Below are 16,966 nucleotides of genomic sequence, written 5' to 3' on the forward strand. Positions count from 1 at the left end.
CGACAAGGACATCTCAGATGTGCTGGGCACTTGTTGCCTTCACTCTGCGGTCCAACTCATCCCAAGTCACCTCTACTGGGTTATGGCCAAGTGACTGTGGAGGCCATGTCATCTGATGCACCCTCCATCCCTCTTCTTCTTGGTCACAACACCCTTACAATAGCCAAGAAGTCTCCTTCTTGTTTGTGGTTCTCAATAGTGGTTCCTTTGCAACAATTCCACCATAAAGGCAATTTCTTATAGTCTCCTTTGGACAGTTGATGTTGAGATATGTCTACTACGTAATGTTTATGCATCATTTATGAGGGCTGTTATCTGACGTTCTGGCAATTTGTGGTTTCTTAGGCTGGTAACTTTGATGAACTTATCCTCTGCAGCAGAGATAATTCTTGGTCTTTTCTTTCTAATGTGATACTGATGAGAGCAATTGATGGTTTTCATGACTGCACTTGATGATACCTTCAAGGCTCTAGCAATTTTCTGGATTGATTGATCTTCATGTCTTAAAGCAATATTGGACTGTGGTTTCTCTTTCCTTAGTTGAGAGTTTCTTGACATTTTCTGGCTAGGGCTCAGCACTGTATGAACTGTGTACCGATGCAGCCTCTACCACAGCTGATGGTTGCAAACACTTTTTGTAGATCGGTGATTTCCACACAAACTCTTGATGAAGAAGGCTTTCCAGGTGACAACTTGATGAAGCTGCTTGAGAAACTGCTAAATGCTGGTAGAGCTGTCTTTACAGTAAAAGGGGGAGACTATGAGGAATCTAAGGCTTGACACATTTCCTAATCCATCTGTAATACCACATGTAACCTGCATACAGGGGTGGCGCTATATTTTTAAATCTGATCTACGTCTTTTAAATATGTAGTTGATATAATCTACGGAGAGAGCATATTTTTGCAAATTACATTCCTGGTATTAGGATACAGTGATAACTGAGTGCTCGTAAACAGGACCGTCATCAGAAAATTGGGCAATTTCCCGTTTTATTGTGCAAGGTCACATGAAAAGGGTAAAGACTCAATAAAACATATTGGGGTCTAGGTTTAGTGGTTTTCGGTGTCGTTCCTAAAGTAGTCACAAATTCTCCAGGGCTGACAATTCACCCAATTCAGACAGTAACGCCTCGTCTGCCGGCTTTTTCCAGAAAATTGCCTTTAACAGCCCCATTATACTGCTCGATTAAATAAAGGCCGAATGCAGGATATTCTGTGCGTCCAATGACTGCCAGCAAACAATGGCTGCTCCTCGCCTCCCGCAGACACCTCATTGTCTGGTGACATCACCCATTCTCATAACAAATCCTACGCTTTGTGGGCGCCTTTCACTAAGGGATGACTCAGATCCTGGGATGTGTAAACCCAAGTGACCAGGATAATGAAAGCCGACATGAATGCTTTGGGATATCCCCATAAACGCCGCTGTAGGCACAGTAAATATATACAGTATATATGAAGTGGAGGGGAGTGTCATACTTTTGTATCATCGAGTATTGGCCACGGCAGCATCTGAGTCTACACATAACTCCGTTTCATTGCCCTAGTGAAATGCGGACGCTTGGCCGCATACCAAAACATGGGCGCCCATTCTTATAGCTAGGCCGATACTTAGGAAGAAGCTCCATAAGGGCGAAACTGAAGCTGATTGGGTAATGGCCTGTAGACTATCACTACTTTAAAGGGATTGATAGGGTTTCCAAAAAAATCAGATCTGACCACTGAGGCTTTCACCGATCCCCCAAAACAAGGCTCTGAAATGTGTTGTGAGTTCTGTTTTTGGGCTCCCTCTGGTGGTTACTGATGGTACTGGGTGACTTGTCTTTCCTGGGTCTCTGGGTTCCACCTGTTCCATCAGGATATGGGAGTTTCCTATTTAACCTGGCTTTGCTGGCATTTCCTCGCCGGTTATCAATGTATCCAGTGTGTCTTGTTACCTCTGCTCCCTGCTCCTAGAACCTTCTGGTCAAGCTAAGTTTGGATTTTCCTGTTTTGGTGTTTTGCTTTATTTGGTTTTTAGTCCAGCCTGCAGATATGTGATTCTTGCTGCTGGTTGCTCTAGTGGGCTGAAATTGCTCCTCATGTACCATGAGTTGGCACATGAGTTCAAGTAATTTCAGGATGGTTTTTTGAAGGGTTTTTCGCTGACCGCGCAGTTCACTTTTGTATCCTCTGCTATCTAGCTTTAGCGGGCCTCATTTTGCTGAAACTGTTTTCATACTGCGTATGTGCTTTCCTCTCATTTCACCGTCATTATATGTGGGGGGCTGCTATTTCTGTGGGGAATTTCTCTGGAGGCAAGAGAGGTCTGTGTTTCTTCTAATAGGGGAAGTTAGATCTTCGGCTGGAGCGAGACGTCTAGGATCATCGTAGGCACGTTCCCCGGCTACTTTTATTTGTGTGTTAGGTTCAGGGTCGCGGTCAGCTCAGGTTCCATCGCCCTAGAGCTTGTTTGTATCTGTGCTTGTCCTTAGGTGATCCCCTGCCATTGGGATCATGACAGAAATGCCCCTGTAGAATGGAGAGGTCGTCAATGTAACTCCAAAAATGAAGAAAAATGAAGCGGCACTCACCCGATGTTGCTGTATGAAAATGTCCTTTATTCAGAGCATACACTCACAGACAAATAGTGGAGAGGCGGCTTGGTGAGGAGAGAGGTGCAGGAGGAGGCAAGAGGACGTCTTGCCTCCTCTTGCCTCCTCCTGCACCTCTCTCCTCACCAAGCCGCCTCTCCACTATTTGTCTGTGAGTGTATGCTCTGAATAAAGGACATTTTCATACAGCAACATCGGGTGAGTGCCGCTTCATTTTTCTTCATTTTTGGATTTACTTTACTATTTATGTTGTGCACCACCCCAACGTTTTTGCTTATTGCATGCCGCAGTGGTTCTTATCTGAGTCTCTCTGATCCATATTCCAGCGTTGGTTGCTTGAGGTTTGGGCAAACTCCACGTTTTGTTTTATTTGTGGAGGATACACCTGGTGCCATTCCACTTCTTTTGATACATATATTTGTCAATGTAACTGCCAGCGCTGTACTCCACTTTCTCCTGCAGTCAATGAGTAAAGTATATGTATAGTCGGCACTGCCTTATAATGGAATTGTTTCAATCTCTGTTGGATCTGCCTGGATTTGCAGAGAGTGGAATTCAGTTGCAGCATATTTGGCTGCGGATTTTCGACCGAATTTTCGTTGTCATCCACTATGGATTTTTTTCTTTAAGCGTTGAAGTCTTGGGTTCCTGCAGCGAGATCATAGCCTGCGTTCACACTCTGAGCCTCTACAGTATTTTATCTCCCCCCTTACATAAGATGAATAGCTGTTTCGCCAGTAGTTGTATCCGCCGCACAGCTTAGCAGAATTGATTGTGTAAAAAGGAGTTTAAAGACTGCATTGGCTCGTGGCCGTAGAGGATTTTGGCCCCTGCACCTGGACGCAATCATATAGCGATGTGATGGGTCGGGTAACTGGTTGCCACTTGCAAAAGAAAAGTTTTCTTTAAGTTTTTGCCTGCTGGATATTTATCTAACAAACATATATGTTCTTTATTAATTGCAGGGCAAGGCCATCGCACAGACCGGTCGCAGCAAATTGCAGAATCAAAGGGCCGGGTTGAACAATCAGATCCTGAAAGCGATGCGGATGAGAGCCGGGGCTGAGAACCTCCTGCGGTATGTTCCCATCTCCTCTGTACAAAATGAAGCCTTTGTTCCGTCGGCTTCGGTGATCTTAGATTTCCCAGAGCAGATTCCCAACAGATGCCGTGTACTAATGAACACAGCGAGACAGCGCATTGATTGTAGCAACAGTTCATGCGCAGGTTACCAACCTTCTCCCTCCGGAGGACATACACAGCGGGGGGGCACCACGCCAGGGATCACCGTGAACCCTTCCAGCAAGACGCAAACACACGCTTCCACTGTAAATCTTCAAGTCATTCCATAGATATCAAATCTTTACCTTTCTCTGGATTATTTGTTTTGGCAAACTCCAATAAAGACTGGTAGCCATTGCATGAGTAATCCTTTTCTAAGCAGTGGTCATTGAAAAGTCAACGTGTTCACTACACCGGCCATTGTTGTTTATAGAGGATCTGTGTTGGTGGTCCACCGAGAACAATGGTCTCCCATCCTCCTCTTTTCAAGAGAAGCAAAGAAAAACTCATAAAAGACCCACAGAAAGTTTAGTCATCTCTTATTTCAGAGAGAGCAGATTACTCCGAAGATAAGGCATCAATTGTGTGGGTCCTTTCAGATGTGGTGTAGGCGTATAATACAAGATGGGGGTGTCGCTATCCTTTGTACTCACCCAGATGAGAAGTAAAGTGTCTAAGCCGCCCAGAACATTTCCAAATTCAATACTTGGATCATGGATGGGGCTGCACCCCATCGTGTGGATATATGGAGGTATCCAACCTACCGTACACATTGTCCATGGCTCTCCCAACCCCAACTATGACACCTTCATATATTTCTATGAAGCTTGGGTCTGGAGAGCCGCGGCCAGTCCGTGTCTTGTGGTCCAGGATCAGACCGATTTGCCCGGATATCTGAAAGAGCCCTTGAACATCCTGAATTTGCAGAATTTTGCAATGACAAAAAATACCTTGCCCTTAGGAATTCGCCTCTAAATCTCTTAAGATACATTCGGATTTTATACCGCAGATTTGCAAGCAGAAAATCAAAGCGATAGTCAATTAAACACGCTGCAGAAAGTAATCGGTCTTGTAGATTGAATTTTCTGCAATGCAAACAAGGATGCGCCTTAAGGATTTTAATCACATTTGTTGTAGAAATTTCTACATCTTTTCCTTGCACCTGACATATTGATGTACTTGCCATTAAAGCAGCTCAGATTCAGACGAATGGATTACATTTTTGGTGTAGAAATTTTTTGCAATAAATTTGCCGCGTGTGAAAAGACACGGGGTTTGTGGAGCACTCTTTGGGGTCTGTAGCACCTAGAAACTCAATTGCAGTTGCAAAAAAAGACCCCGTAATAAGATATTGCGGCAGTAAGGAGGCATATCTTGCTGCTTGCACCACGAGTATCCTATCCACATCTTTACATTTTCTGTAGCCCCGATAGATCGTGAAGTCGTCAGTGGCAGAATTTTTATGGTGAGCCTTGAAGTTACACCTCTGGGGACGAGTTATATGAGGGTGCCCTATAAAAATCGCACACTGTTTAATATGTCTAACAAAGGACTCGTTCGATGGTTTTACCAACTGTAGCTGAATTCACCAATACGACGATTCGAAAGAGGTCATTTCTTTCAAACATCTTCACAATCCTCGAAAATGAGCCATAAAAGAGACGCGGTCTTCTCCACAGTCTTGATGACTGTCCTTCCCACCACGGAGCAGCATGCAACACTTTTCATGTTGGTCCTTGGATAATCCAATTCCCCTTCAAAATACTGAGAAAGTTGCTCCAAGACAATAGAGATGAGTGGAAGAGCGATATAAGGGCATGGTGGAGAATCTGAGAGCAAAGTTGACGACAGCCATCACAAATGGACAGTACAGCTGGAATCACACGTGCAGGTTTTGTGGAACTATGTGTTTCCTTTACGCTTTTCCTTCTTTTCTTTTTTTTTTTGCATCGAAAATTGAAATGTGATTCCAGAATAAAGGCTGATATTTGTGGCTGTGGATCAGCCATATTCTAAGTACTTTCCATGGTTTATTGCTAGAGATGATCGAAACCGCGCTTAAATGTCTACACCAAAAACTCATTAAAAAAAAAGATATAAAACAGTAAGAAAAATGCAGCAAAAATTCAAGCAGATTGTTGCATAATTCGTGCAGAAAAAGTGCAGAATTTTTTTCATATGGGAATATGATCATATAGGACACGACAACCAAAAGAGAAAGAAGCCGCTCATAAGAATGCACACCACAAGGCTAGTAAGTAATAAATAGAACAATATACGAATAGAATTTTTATTAGCAAACCACAACTTCAAGAAAAACATAAAACATAATTAAAAACAGTAATACCTCGTACAGTTGGTCCACATATCAATATATCTTGTATAATATAAATATCAAATATAATAAGTCCGCACACCTGATATATAATGGGAGAGCAACCCTCTGGCTCATGGAGCTACCTGCATGATAAATGTTTCATAATATAGCTCCCTATGGCATGTATAGTCCTGGAACAATAAAGAGGACAACAGCCAAAATAAGGGAGAAAACTCCACACATGGGGGCTAGAGTAGGTAGCAAAAGAATATGCAGTCTAAATGCAACACATGCCGAAAATAAGGCATCATAAGTGTAACGTTACCCACAAAAATAGGAGTAAGAAGGGAGGGAGAGGCCGTCCCTGGGTGCAGACCAACGTGGACCAAGTGATGCGACCCAGGGTCGCATCACTTGGTCCACGTTGGTCTGCACCCAGGGACGGCCTCTCCCTCCCTTCTTACTCCTATTTTTGTGGGTAACGTTACACTTATGATGCCTTATTTTCGGCATGTGTTGCATTTAGACTGCATATTCTTTTGCTACCTACTCTAGCCCCCATGTGTGGAGTTTTCTCCCTTATTTTGGCTGTTGTCCTCTTTATTGTTCCAGGACTATACATGCCATAGGGAGCTATATTATGAAACATTTATCATGCAGGTAGCTCCATGAGCCAGAGGGTTGCTCTCCCATTATATATCAGGTGTGCGGACTTATTATATTTGATATTTATATTATACAAGATATATTGATATGTGGACCAACTGTACGAGGTATTACTGTTTTTAATTATGTTTTATGTTTTTCTTGAAGTTGTGGTTTGCTAATAAAAATTCTATTCGTATATTGTTCTATTTATTACTTACTAGCCTTGTGGTGTGCATTCTTATGAGCGGCTTCTTTCTCTTTTGGTTGTCGTATTCATTTTTTGGCCGCTTGTCTGCACCCCGATTGGCGTTTGATACTAGCGGATATCGGTAGTGCGCTCTATATATTTATTTTTGCTTAGTATGATCATATAGGAATGCCGCTAAAACGGATACCCTTTCTAGGAAAAAATTTCTAGGAACTGTTGTCATGTCTCCATTCCAATAAGTGAATATCAACACATTTTACATGCCCACAATCTAAACTTCTAGGCTACATTGCCACAATTAGCATTTAGTGAGTCTTTGATGTTGCAGATTTTCTGCACCAATTTGCGAATTTACGTTCCGTTAATTTTTTTTATGGCTTTTTTTCAGCATATTTTTATTAGTTTTTTGTTGTTGTTTTTTTACGTTGCGGTTTTTGTTTCTGTTTAGTATTTAGTGTTTTAAATAAAAATTGCTTTATTTTGTAAACTTTCTGTTACTTAGCTTGGATAAAGTCGTGCAAATTCCATGCATAGTTACTGCATTTCCACTGGAGAAATGCAAATAAAAAAATGCAGTTTTTTTTTTTATCTGTGTATTTGTCTCATCTCGTTCAAATCTGTGGAAAAAAAATCCGCAAATAAAATGCTTATTCACAGAGAAATACTATGCGAGAGAAATTGTCATGTTGCGAATTTCAAACTCGCAAAGCATTGTTAATTTCCACAGATAAGCCTGATTTATGTGCCATAAATCCCGTTCAATTTTTTGGAACTGTAAAATTTCTTGGGCCAGAAAATATGCATCTGGAAGAAAAAAAGCACCAAAAACTCATGGTGGAACTGGGGCGTACAGGGTTATCTGAGCATTTAAATGAAAAATTAAAACATTTTTGAGACGTAGAAGCCCCCATTCAGTACTGTTGACCTGGACCACCACTGATTAATCAAATCAAGGGTTTCAAAGGAAACTCTTACACCTCTGCTGGCGTGCTCTGAGCGCTTTTGCCCCTTGGATTGAGCGATCGGTTGGGGTCTCAGAACCAAAATTATCGCCAGAAAATAGTGCAGGACAAGAGCTATAATGTCTCAAAAATGGTTCTTTCGATGGTTTATTTTTCTGGAGTGATCATGTGTTGTACACGGTGCTCCAGGAAGCTAAACAGAGACCAGCGGAGACGACCGGAGCGTTGGCGTTGGATCCACAGCTGTGGAGTCGGTAAGCCAAACCTCCGACTCTGACTCTTCAATTTCCATGACACTGACTCCACCAAAATGGGCTCTGACTCCGACTCCACGACTCCGACTCCACAGCCCTGACAAGGCTATGGAGTCAGTAAGCCAAACCTCAGACTCCGACCCCTCAATTTCCATGTCTCTGACTCCACCAAAATGGAATCCGACTCCACGACTCCGACTCCACAGCCCTGGTTGGATCGGCAGGTGAATACTATTTGATTTCCTGCTGTCGGATTAAACCCCCTTTAAAACAGAACAGAAAGGAGAATATGAACAATTCCGAGCATTTACAATATACCTCTCGATTGAAGAATATTCTAAGACTTCTTGCCCCTAACAATGTCTTATTCTTGTCTATTTATACAGGGCCACCAACAATAGCAAAGTCCGAGAGCAGGTTCTCCTGGAACTGAGCTACGTCAACTCCAATCTGCAGGTTCTCAAAGAGGAGCTGGAAGGTCTGAACATATCGGTGGAGGTCTACCAGCACACAGAGTAAGACCCCTCACCAACTTATGCTATCGCTTCACGGATAAAACTCCGAAGATCGTAAATAGGGCTTATACTATTATGAAGACCACGTTGACCTCTGAACGAGGAATTAATAGCAGAACTTCGAGCATTGCTCCGCTCCGGCCCTGCCTTTGTTTACCAGAGAGTCATATCTTGCATTCCTGATTACAGCGCTTGCCGTGGCACATTTAGACCCGGCTATTTCGAGTGTCTCTAAGGACACAATGAGAATTTCTTGGCAGATAAGGGCCACATTAGCTGTTTGGCAGTCACACTTGCTGTGATTGACTTTGTAGTTGCAAGGTTTGAATCACACATGGAGTTTTTTTTAATGCAGTTTATTTATTTTTTTTTTTTTGGGGGGGGGGAAGAAACAAAAGCGGATACTAAAGAGAGAAGTATCAGTTCAATTCCTTTATGCTTTACTTTATTTCTGGATCCACTGGTCAAAAAATTCCGCCCCCGATTTCACGATTTCACTAACAAAGTGCAAGAGAGTTCACCGCAAAAGTGTGCAAGCCCCGTAGAGATCATGTAAAGTGTCAGCATGACTTAAATTAAAGAGGATCTGTCTCTTGAGATATATATATATATATATATATATATATATATATATATAAATATATAAAATATGTCTATTACATAGTGTAAATGCCCCTGTTCTCCTGAATCCGGTGATGTTTTTCTTTTCTTCCTGCGCCTCTCCATTCCTGAGATATGGGCCCTTCTGCCTTGTTGCCAAGGGGGCCTGGCACACGGAGATGAGTTGGGAACCACACCCCCTTGGCTACCAGGACACAATTTGTACACCAGGAAGATGCGGCCATATCTCATGAACGCAGAGGCGCAGGAACAAAAGAAAAATATCGCCGGATTCAGGAGAACAGCGGCTATTACACCAGGTATAAAGGATTACACATTTATTGCAAGTGACAGGTCATCTTTAACTATTTTTTTTATGCTTTATAATAAATTACTATGACTTTTATGTCTGATCTATGGCTGTCCTGTGTTTATAGGTAGGTATTAGTAATAACTATAGAATGTGGACATGATTGCTGGGTGTGTATAGTACCGCTGAGGTAATGTCAGATTACAGAGAGCACATGACCCGGTTTCAAGCATTCGTCCTCACTTATTTGAGAACACTCCCTGCCTCCCTGTGTCTTGCAATATTCAGACTCATTAGATAAGGAAGCTGCAGATTCAGCGCTACTATGACAAGGAGCAGCTGGGCCTGTGCTGAGGTTGCCGCTTTAGTTTGCATTTTTTTTTTATATACTGGAACATTATTCTTTCGTTAGTTTGCCAAAATTTTTATATTTAAAAGGGTTGTCTAACGCTGTTCAGAAATATGGGCTTCTGAAAGAGGGTCCCTAATCAAGAGCACTCCTCCATTAGTCATGGCTTGTATTCCACTGGCTCAAATAATGGGGGGGTCCCCACTACTTTTCCACTTTTTTTGGACTACAAAAGAACAGATGAAGCTTTAGCAGTGGTAGTATTGGGATTAGAAAAAAAAAATGGCTCTTTATTTTTTTTTCTGGAAACAGCACCACACTGGTCTATAGGTTGGGTTTGGAATCACAGTTCTGTTCTATTAAAGTGAATGGCACTAAGCTGCAGTACCACATACAGCCTTTGAGCAGAGGTGGTGCTGTTTTCGAGAAAAAAAAAAGTATTGCTCTAATCATACACAACCACTTTAGACACTTTGTGTGGTGCTATATGGGGCTTCCATGTGAAATTGGTGGAGAAAGGTTGAATCTAGGTCTTTTTTTTTTTCAACCTATGCAACCTTATTATTCTAAGCAAAGCTTCCTGCTGTGCACAATCATAAGGAATCTATTAGTAGACACTTGTGTGATACCGAAGAGATAGAAGCCAAGATAATGATCAATTACATCTATTCTACAGTTATTCTATCCTTCTCCTTTGCACTCACATAAGACTGCACAATACTCTCTCGGGGCCGCGTTGCTATAGGATGTGCCCTCATTGATTGACTCGTAATACATTATATATTATAGGCAGGCCGCCAGCATTCCTCTCATCCCTCTCGGCCTTAAAGAGACAAAAGATGTTAACTTCACCACGGCGTTCAAGGTAACTGGAAATATTTTCTTTTTATTTTCTAAGAATAATTTTCTGCATGTTTGAGGCTGGATATGAGACATGGAAGATTCGGGTACTTTTTCCTGAGATTTATGGTTTAGGGTAGAATCGCCTATTTTGAAATCTATTTAGAAGCTCTTTAAAGGGGACTTCTTCCTGGATTTTTTTCATTTAAACCGAATACCTCCCCTAATTGCCACTGTTCCACAGATTGTGGAACCGTTTTTCTTTTTCTTCTGTGACCCTCTGTTCCAAAGATATGCCCCCCGATAAGAATGATGCAAATTTTGCCTTCTATCAGCTGAGTGCATACCCTGGGCGTATGCTGTTTCTCCTCTGATGCTGGTCAATCAAAACATGGCCACGCCCACAGAAGTTCTGTAGTATACGCCCAGTAGACGGAAGGGAAAATTTGCATCATTGTTATTGAGGAGCACAACTTTGGAACGGAAGGGCGCAGGAGAAAAAGAAAAACTGTTCCAGAATCAGTGGAACACCAGCAATTGAAAGAGGTACTCAATTTAAAGAAAAAAAATCCAGTTAAAGTTCCCCTCTAAAGCAAAACTTAAGGGTTTATACATACGAAGACATATTTGCTGCAAGTTATCTGTGGAAATTTCAGAATAATCATCTTTTACATCACGGATGATTTATTATCTGTACTGCCCTTGCTGTTATAGAAATCTCATCCCCATGTCATAGTGAGGCAGTTTTGGGTTTGTGTTTATGTACAGCAGCCAATCATTGGTGACAAAACTGTAGGAGGAGCAAAAGAACTTGAGCTGTCACCGGTTTACCGCAACAGAGAGGAGCCAGAAGACAGCAGCGTCTGATTGCTCCTACTCCTGCGCTGAAAAGAATCAATTCTCCTTATTTTTAAATGGATTTTTTTTTTGGACAGTACAGGGGATAATCGGCCATGTTAGAAACTCTGGGAGTATGAGCTCTCAGCTGAGCTCAGTTAGCCACATCCAACCCCTTTTATAATCTGGGTCCTGATTCAAATCCATGTCAGAGATAGCTTATGCTGCATGGCTTGGTGGAGAGGTGTTTATATGAGAAGGAGTTTTGGAGGAGTTATCAGTGACTTTTGCATGGGTTTGTAAGTGTGATAATTCCCTTCCCTCCTCTTATTTTGATTTTTTTTTTTCCCTCCACCCTCCACTCCCCGGTGCATTCCTCTGTTATATTTGAGTGAATATTTGTATGCCTGGTGTTTTCAGTTTACCCTTTTTTGCGTTGCCCTATTCGTCGGGTTGGTGTACTGCGGTGCACCGTAGCGCCCCTCTTCCCTGGGTGGGGCAAGAGAACAGACAGAGATAAGGCAAAGGTGGCGGCCCCGGCATCTTCACCTTCAGAAGTATCCCATTGAATAGGGCGCCCCCTAGTGGTAGGGACAGGGAAGGAGCCCCTGGGTCACCCGACAGCTGGGTCATGACATCAGCCTTAACCAATAATAAGGCAGGGGCTGTGTCTCAGACTACCCCAGACTCCCTTTAGCTAAACTGCAGCCATAGATTTCAACATTGACTGCCCTGGGCTTACTTTTTACACTCCTCAGCCATTTAGAGGAGGCAAAGTTACAGAGGAAAGGGCAGAGCAGAAGCCTCAACCAATGATAAGACTGGGGGTGTGTCTGAGACTACCACAGACCCCCTGTAAGCACTGTTGTCTTAGATCCAACCACACCATGCGAAACATCCTAAAGAAATGTAGGAATTTAGAGGACTCGACCCCACTGACGACTCATCCTACAAATATTACTCCAGAGGTTTTTATCATTCTTCTATCGTCTCAAGATGAGCAAGAGTGAAAGTTCCTATTCTTAGGATGACGAGCGCCGTCTATTTTTAGAGAAGTGAATGTAGATTCATTCGTTCACTTAATGGAAACGTGACCCGAGAGCTACAGTACGTCACGTATTATCGTGCCCTGAATCATCCTGACCCTCCCTCCGCAGCGGAGGAAACTTACAGCATCGAATTTGGAGCATATCTCCGACAGTGGGCAACACCCGCCACTTTTCTCCAAAACTGCCACCCGGGGAAAGATCTGTCAGTGACTAATTCAGAATACACCCAGGATTCCTCTCTGGAGCTACTCATCCTGATGTATTAGCTGTTATAATAATGATTAGCAATTTTCCTTATTAAAGTGGAACTCCGCCTAAAACTAAATTATTTAGCGCCAAGTCCAGTGACATCATTTCATCTGCAGTTTACTTTTGCTTTGCATTCAGACACTGATCTTACCCTTAAAGCGGACCTGTCACCAGGTCAAATGTGACTAGCATTCCGGATCCTCTGGGGCGTGTCTTTAGGCTTCACTGTGGGTAAAAAACATAACAATTAGCACTAAAATTAGCACTAAATAAAAAGGTTCCTATCTCTGAATCCATGATTGAAAAAAAACCATATATATATTTATGTGTGTAGTAAAAGTAAAATAAGAGCAAAAGCTGGCCACATTTGACCAGCTCCATTTAAGGATTTTCATAGAACAGCAAATATTTTTCGACAACCCTATTACTCTTACTGGTGAAGGTGATATGTCGATATGTTGATCTTAAAGGGAATCTGTCCACTTTTTTGCTATACAATCTGAAAGCAGCATAAAGTAGAGGCAAAGACCTTGATTCCAGTGATGTGTCACTTACTGAGCTTGGTTTTGCTGTTTTCAAGACAATCAGTGTTTTATCAACAGAAGATTATCACTGCAGGACTAGGTGTCTAGTGCCTCCTGGTCCAACCACACCCCCAACCCTGATACAGTATACACAGAAAGCAGCCAATCAGCGGTGTGGGCGGGGTTATACAGAGCCCAACATTCCGAGCTCTGCTAAATCTGTAGCAGGGAAAACTGTGATTGTATCACAACTGCTGCACCCAGTAAACTAAGTGATACATCGTTGGAATCAGGGTGTCTGTACCTACATCATACTGCTGTCAGACTGCATAGCAAAAATCTGCTGGCAAATTCCCACTTTTGAACAGATTTGGGTTACTGTTTTGCTTAAAGGGTTTGTACCAAGTTGTAAAATGAACCCCTATGTTTGGGGACTATATGGCAGGTCCGTAGACATTACGTCGTCAGTATGGGCATAACATAGGGAAATAACAGACATGTTCTTTGCGCTGCTCCTTTGTCTACACTCATGTTGAGGAGTCGAGAAGGGCCATCCTCTGTAGAATATTATATTATTGGACCAGATTACTGTTCTATATATATCAGAATATGGACAGTCCAAATTGAAAAAGACCTGGTCCCTGGCCCTAAAAACTAACATTTTATTGGTGAGCGGAGCCTAAATTTATGACTTCTAATGAAATTCTGTAAAGATAGGAAACTGAAGGAGGCGTCAAAGTGGTCAAACATTGTATAGTAATAAAAATGCCACATCGGTTAATTATTCATAGAACGCTCCGTCCTTTTTAGCCCCTTGCTAATTACTCTGAAATGTTTCTGGGAAAAGGTCAATGAGTATTAACTTTGTACACACTGATAAACCCCCAAAATACCATCCCTTTGATAAAGCAACTTTAACAGGGCTGTTCGGTCTAGAAAACCCATTTTTATTCACCCTATCCGGGAATTGTTGCAATGATCGTCACTCGTTCTGGAGGAACTCTACTGTCCAGCATTACACATAGATATGAATGTCTCGTGTGCAATTCTATACTTGCCCTGTGGGGGCGCTGCAGGAAAGTTGAGCACTTACTGCAAAGTTCGCACGCCGATCACTGTCGATCCCAGCAGTGGGACACTCCATGATCCTCATATTTTCTATTAGGTAGCGATTTTCTAAAGTGGAGAACCCCTTTAATTTTTTTTTCTTTTTCTTTATAGGACTTTATACTGGAACATTACAGTGAAGATGGAGCTGATTATGAGAACGAGCTGGCTGACCTGATGGATCTCAGACAGGTAGAGGCCTTATTATTAGCAGCTTCCGCATATCGGCGTTGGGTACAGGGGAGCAACATTTTTAGCAAATTTTTAAATGTGCAGTATATTAATTGTGTTGGGGAAATGCTGTGGATTTTATCCTCCATCCCTCCCAATTGTTATAAGGGGTAAAATCCACAATAATTCCGCAGCATAATCTCTAGTATCTCTGTAAATTTACAACTTCCACCAGCTCTGCAGTTTCACGTATAAGGATAGGTTCCCATTTAATTAATTATCAGAACGTCACCCCCCACCCTCTCAGGTTCCTGATATAAAAGCCAAAGTTCACCAAAGCGAAACCTTTAAATCAACTCTAAACTGTTAAAATTTAACTTTTTGGAAGCTTTGCAATACAATGCAATCTAAGTCATTTTTTTTTTCCGCCTGCACCCTCCTTTTATCCTGCTGCTGGACCCGTGCCCACTTTAGTAGTGTGACAGGTGTACAAGGGTACATTTGGTGACTATTAGAGACTAGCAATTGTGCAAGGGTTAAAAAAAAACAACCGAAAACGGTGCCTGACATACTTTTATGTCACTCATACTGCACAATTAGTGTCTCAGACTCCTTTGTGCATTACTGTTTCCTTTTTATAGGCATGTCGAACACCCAGCCGAGATGAAGCTGGCCTTGAGATGTTGATCAGCTATTTTCAGCAGCTTGGATTCCTGGAGAACCGGTTCTTTCCATCCAGCAGAAATATGGGGATACTGTTCACATGGTAAGAAATACCAAAAATCTACATACCGTATATAAAGAACATTAAAGGGTCTATTCTACCAGATCAAGTATTACCGGTAGGTCCTGTTTTAGAGGGGTTGCAAACAGCTGCTCCGAAGGTTAATGCAGCCATGTATTTGAATGGGCACTATGAAATGGCAATTTTTGATTGTTACATACAGGGGAGAGGGGCAGGGATCTTTGTGTTCCCCTGTCTGAGTTTTTCTCAAAGTATTTTCCCTTTGGGAGCTTAGTAGACTTCACAAACATGTAACCGGAGACTCTGTGTGGGTTGTCAGAACAGGTTTGCTTAGACAAATATCTTCACAGTTCAGATTTTCATCTTATCACTTTTGTGAAAGCGACAAGGGCCGTTGCCTTGTCGAGGGCCGTTGCCTTGTCGAGGGCCGTTGCCTTGTCGAGGGCCGTTGCCTTGTTGAGGGCTGTTGCCTTGTTGAGGGCCGTTGCCTAGTCGAGGGTTGTTGCCTTGCCGAGGGCCGTTGCCTTGCCGAGGGCCGTTGCCTTGCCGAGCATTAGAAGATGCTCAGGCCACCAGGATCTTAGAGTCCTTTTGTTGGAACTGTCATGGGGCTATGAATCAAACAATGCAAAAAGGGACTTGAGAATTATAGGAGTATTGTCAAGTTTGGAAATTATCCTCTATCCTTTGGTTAGGGGTTAACTTCCCAATCGTTGGGGGCTCAATCCGCTGGGGGCTCAATCCGCTGGGAGCTCAATCATGCCCACATCCGCACATGTGCTCGTCTGGTCTTTGGAACTCCCATAAGAATGAATCAAGCAGCAGTGCCATGATCAAACACAGCTCCATTCTGGGGATAGGTGGGGGTCCCAGAAATCGATCCTCCAACAATCGGGAAGTTATAACTTCCAAACTTGAGAATAATCCTGCTCATACTACTCTACAAAGACTATGAAAACTTACATTTAAAGGAGTATTGATGTCCGCACTTAATCTTGACCACCCTAAGGTTTCCTCACCATGAATTTCAAGTAATTTTTATATACCGGTATTTTTATTTTTTTAATCTATTTTTTGATGATGCTTTTGGATGTGCCTTTTTTTGGGGACATATATTCAAATATTTTCGAAAAATGCCCCAAAAATCAAAAGACAGAGCATTCTGAATATTGTTGACCCCCAAAAACGCTACTAAAACTCTAGAAAGCAAAACAGAATTGGCCAAACCTGTCCTACCTCGTCCATACAAATCAATCAGAGCTTATGAAATCTAGGCTGTAATTGATTGATTGCTACATATTTGGTATCGCCACTTGCAATATGGTTGATAACAGAGGGTAAAAGCTGCAGATATATTATCCCTTTAAATATGTCTCTTTGGCATAATAACATGAATTTATATGGCACATTTTTTGATCATTCCCTTTAAGTCATAGGAATAGGTTAGAAGTGGCCAGTGTTTATTTAGCCTTAACTAATTAGCTGTGTGGCCAGGTAGGAGTGCAAACATGGCCACAAATGTAGGCTTGTGTTCCTCCTCCGCATCTGCTGAGTGCACAAAAATAAAAGGAAAGGCTTAACATCAATGACAGGCTGCGTTTTGATTCTTAGATTATAGGCCTG

The 16,966-nt window shown here is 42.3% G+C and overlaps 2 protein-coding genes across 2 annotated transcripts in view; both read left to right on the forward strand.

Moving 5' to 3' along the window:
- Window positions 1–16,966, forward strand: part of CEP89 (centrosomal protein 89) — a 359,859-nt gene that overhangs the window by 209,878 nt on the left and 133,015 nt on the right. The gene's annotated exons all lie outside the window — the stretch shown is intronic.
- The window catches only part of RHPN2 (rhophilin Rho GTPase binding protein 2), a 50,966-nt gene that overhangs the window by 20,573 nt on the left and 13,427 nt on the right, over window positions 1–16,966 (forward strand). The window contains exons 2-6 of the mRNA XM_069739241.1: window positions 3,562–3,674; window positions 8,434–8,562; window positions 10,611–10,686; window positions 14,542–14,619; window positions 15,240–15,364. Of these exons, the coding sequence (XP_069595342.1) occupies window positions 3,562–3,674; window positions 8,434–8,562; window positions 10,611–10,686; window positions 14,542–14,619; window positions 15,240–15,364 (521 nt within the window). The remainder of the gene's footprint in view (window positions 1–3,561; window positions 3,675–8,433; window positions 8,563–10,610; window positions 10,687–14,541; window positions 14,620–15,239; window positions 15,365–16,966) is intronic.

Source organism: Ranitomeya imitator, chromosome 9 (genome assembly GCF_032444005.1).
Source record: "Ranitomeya imitator isolate aRanImi1 chromosome 9, aRanImi1.pri, whole genome shotgun sequence".
NCBI lineage: Eukaryota > Metazoa > Chordata > Amphibia > Anura > Dendrobatidae > Ranitomeya > Ranitomeya imitator.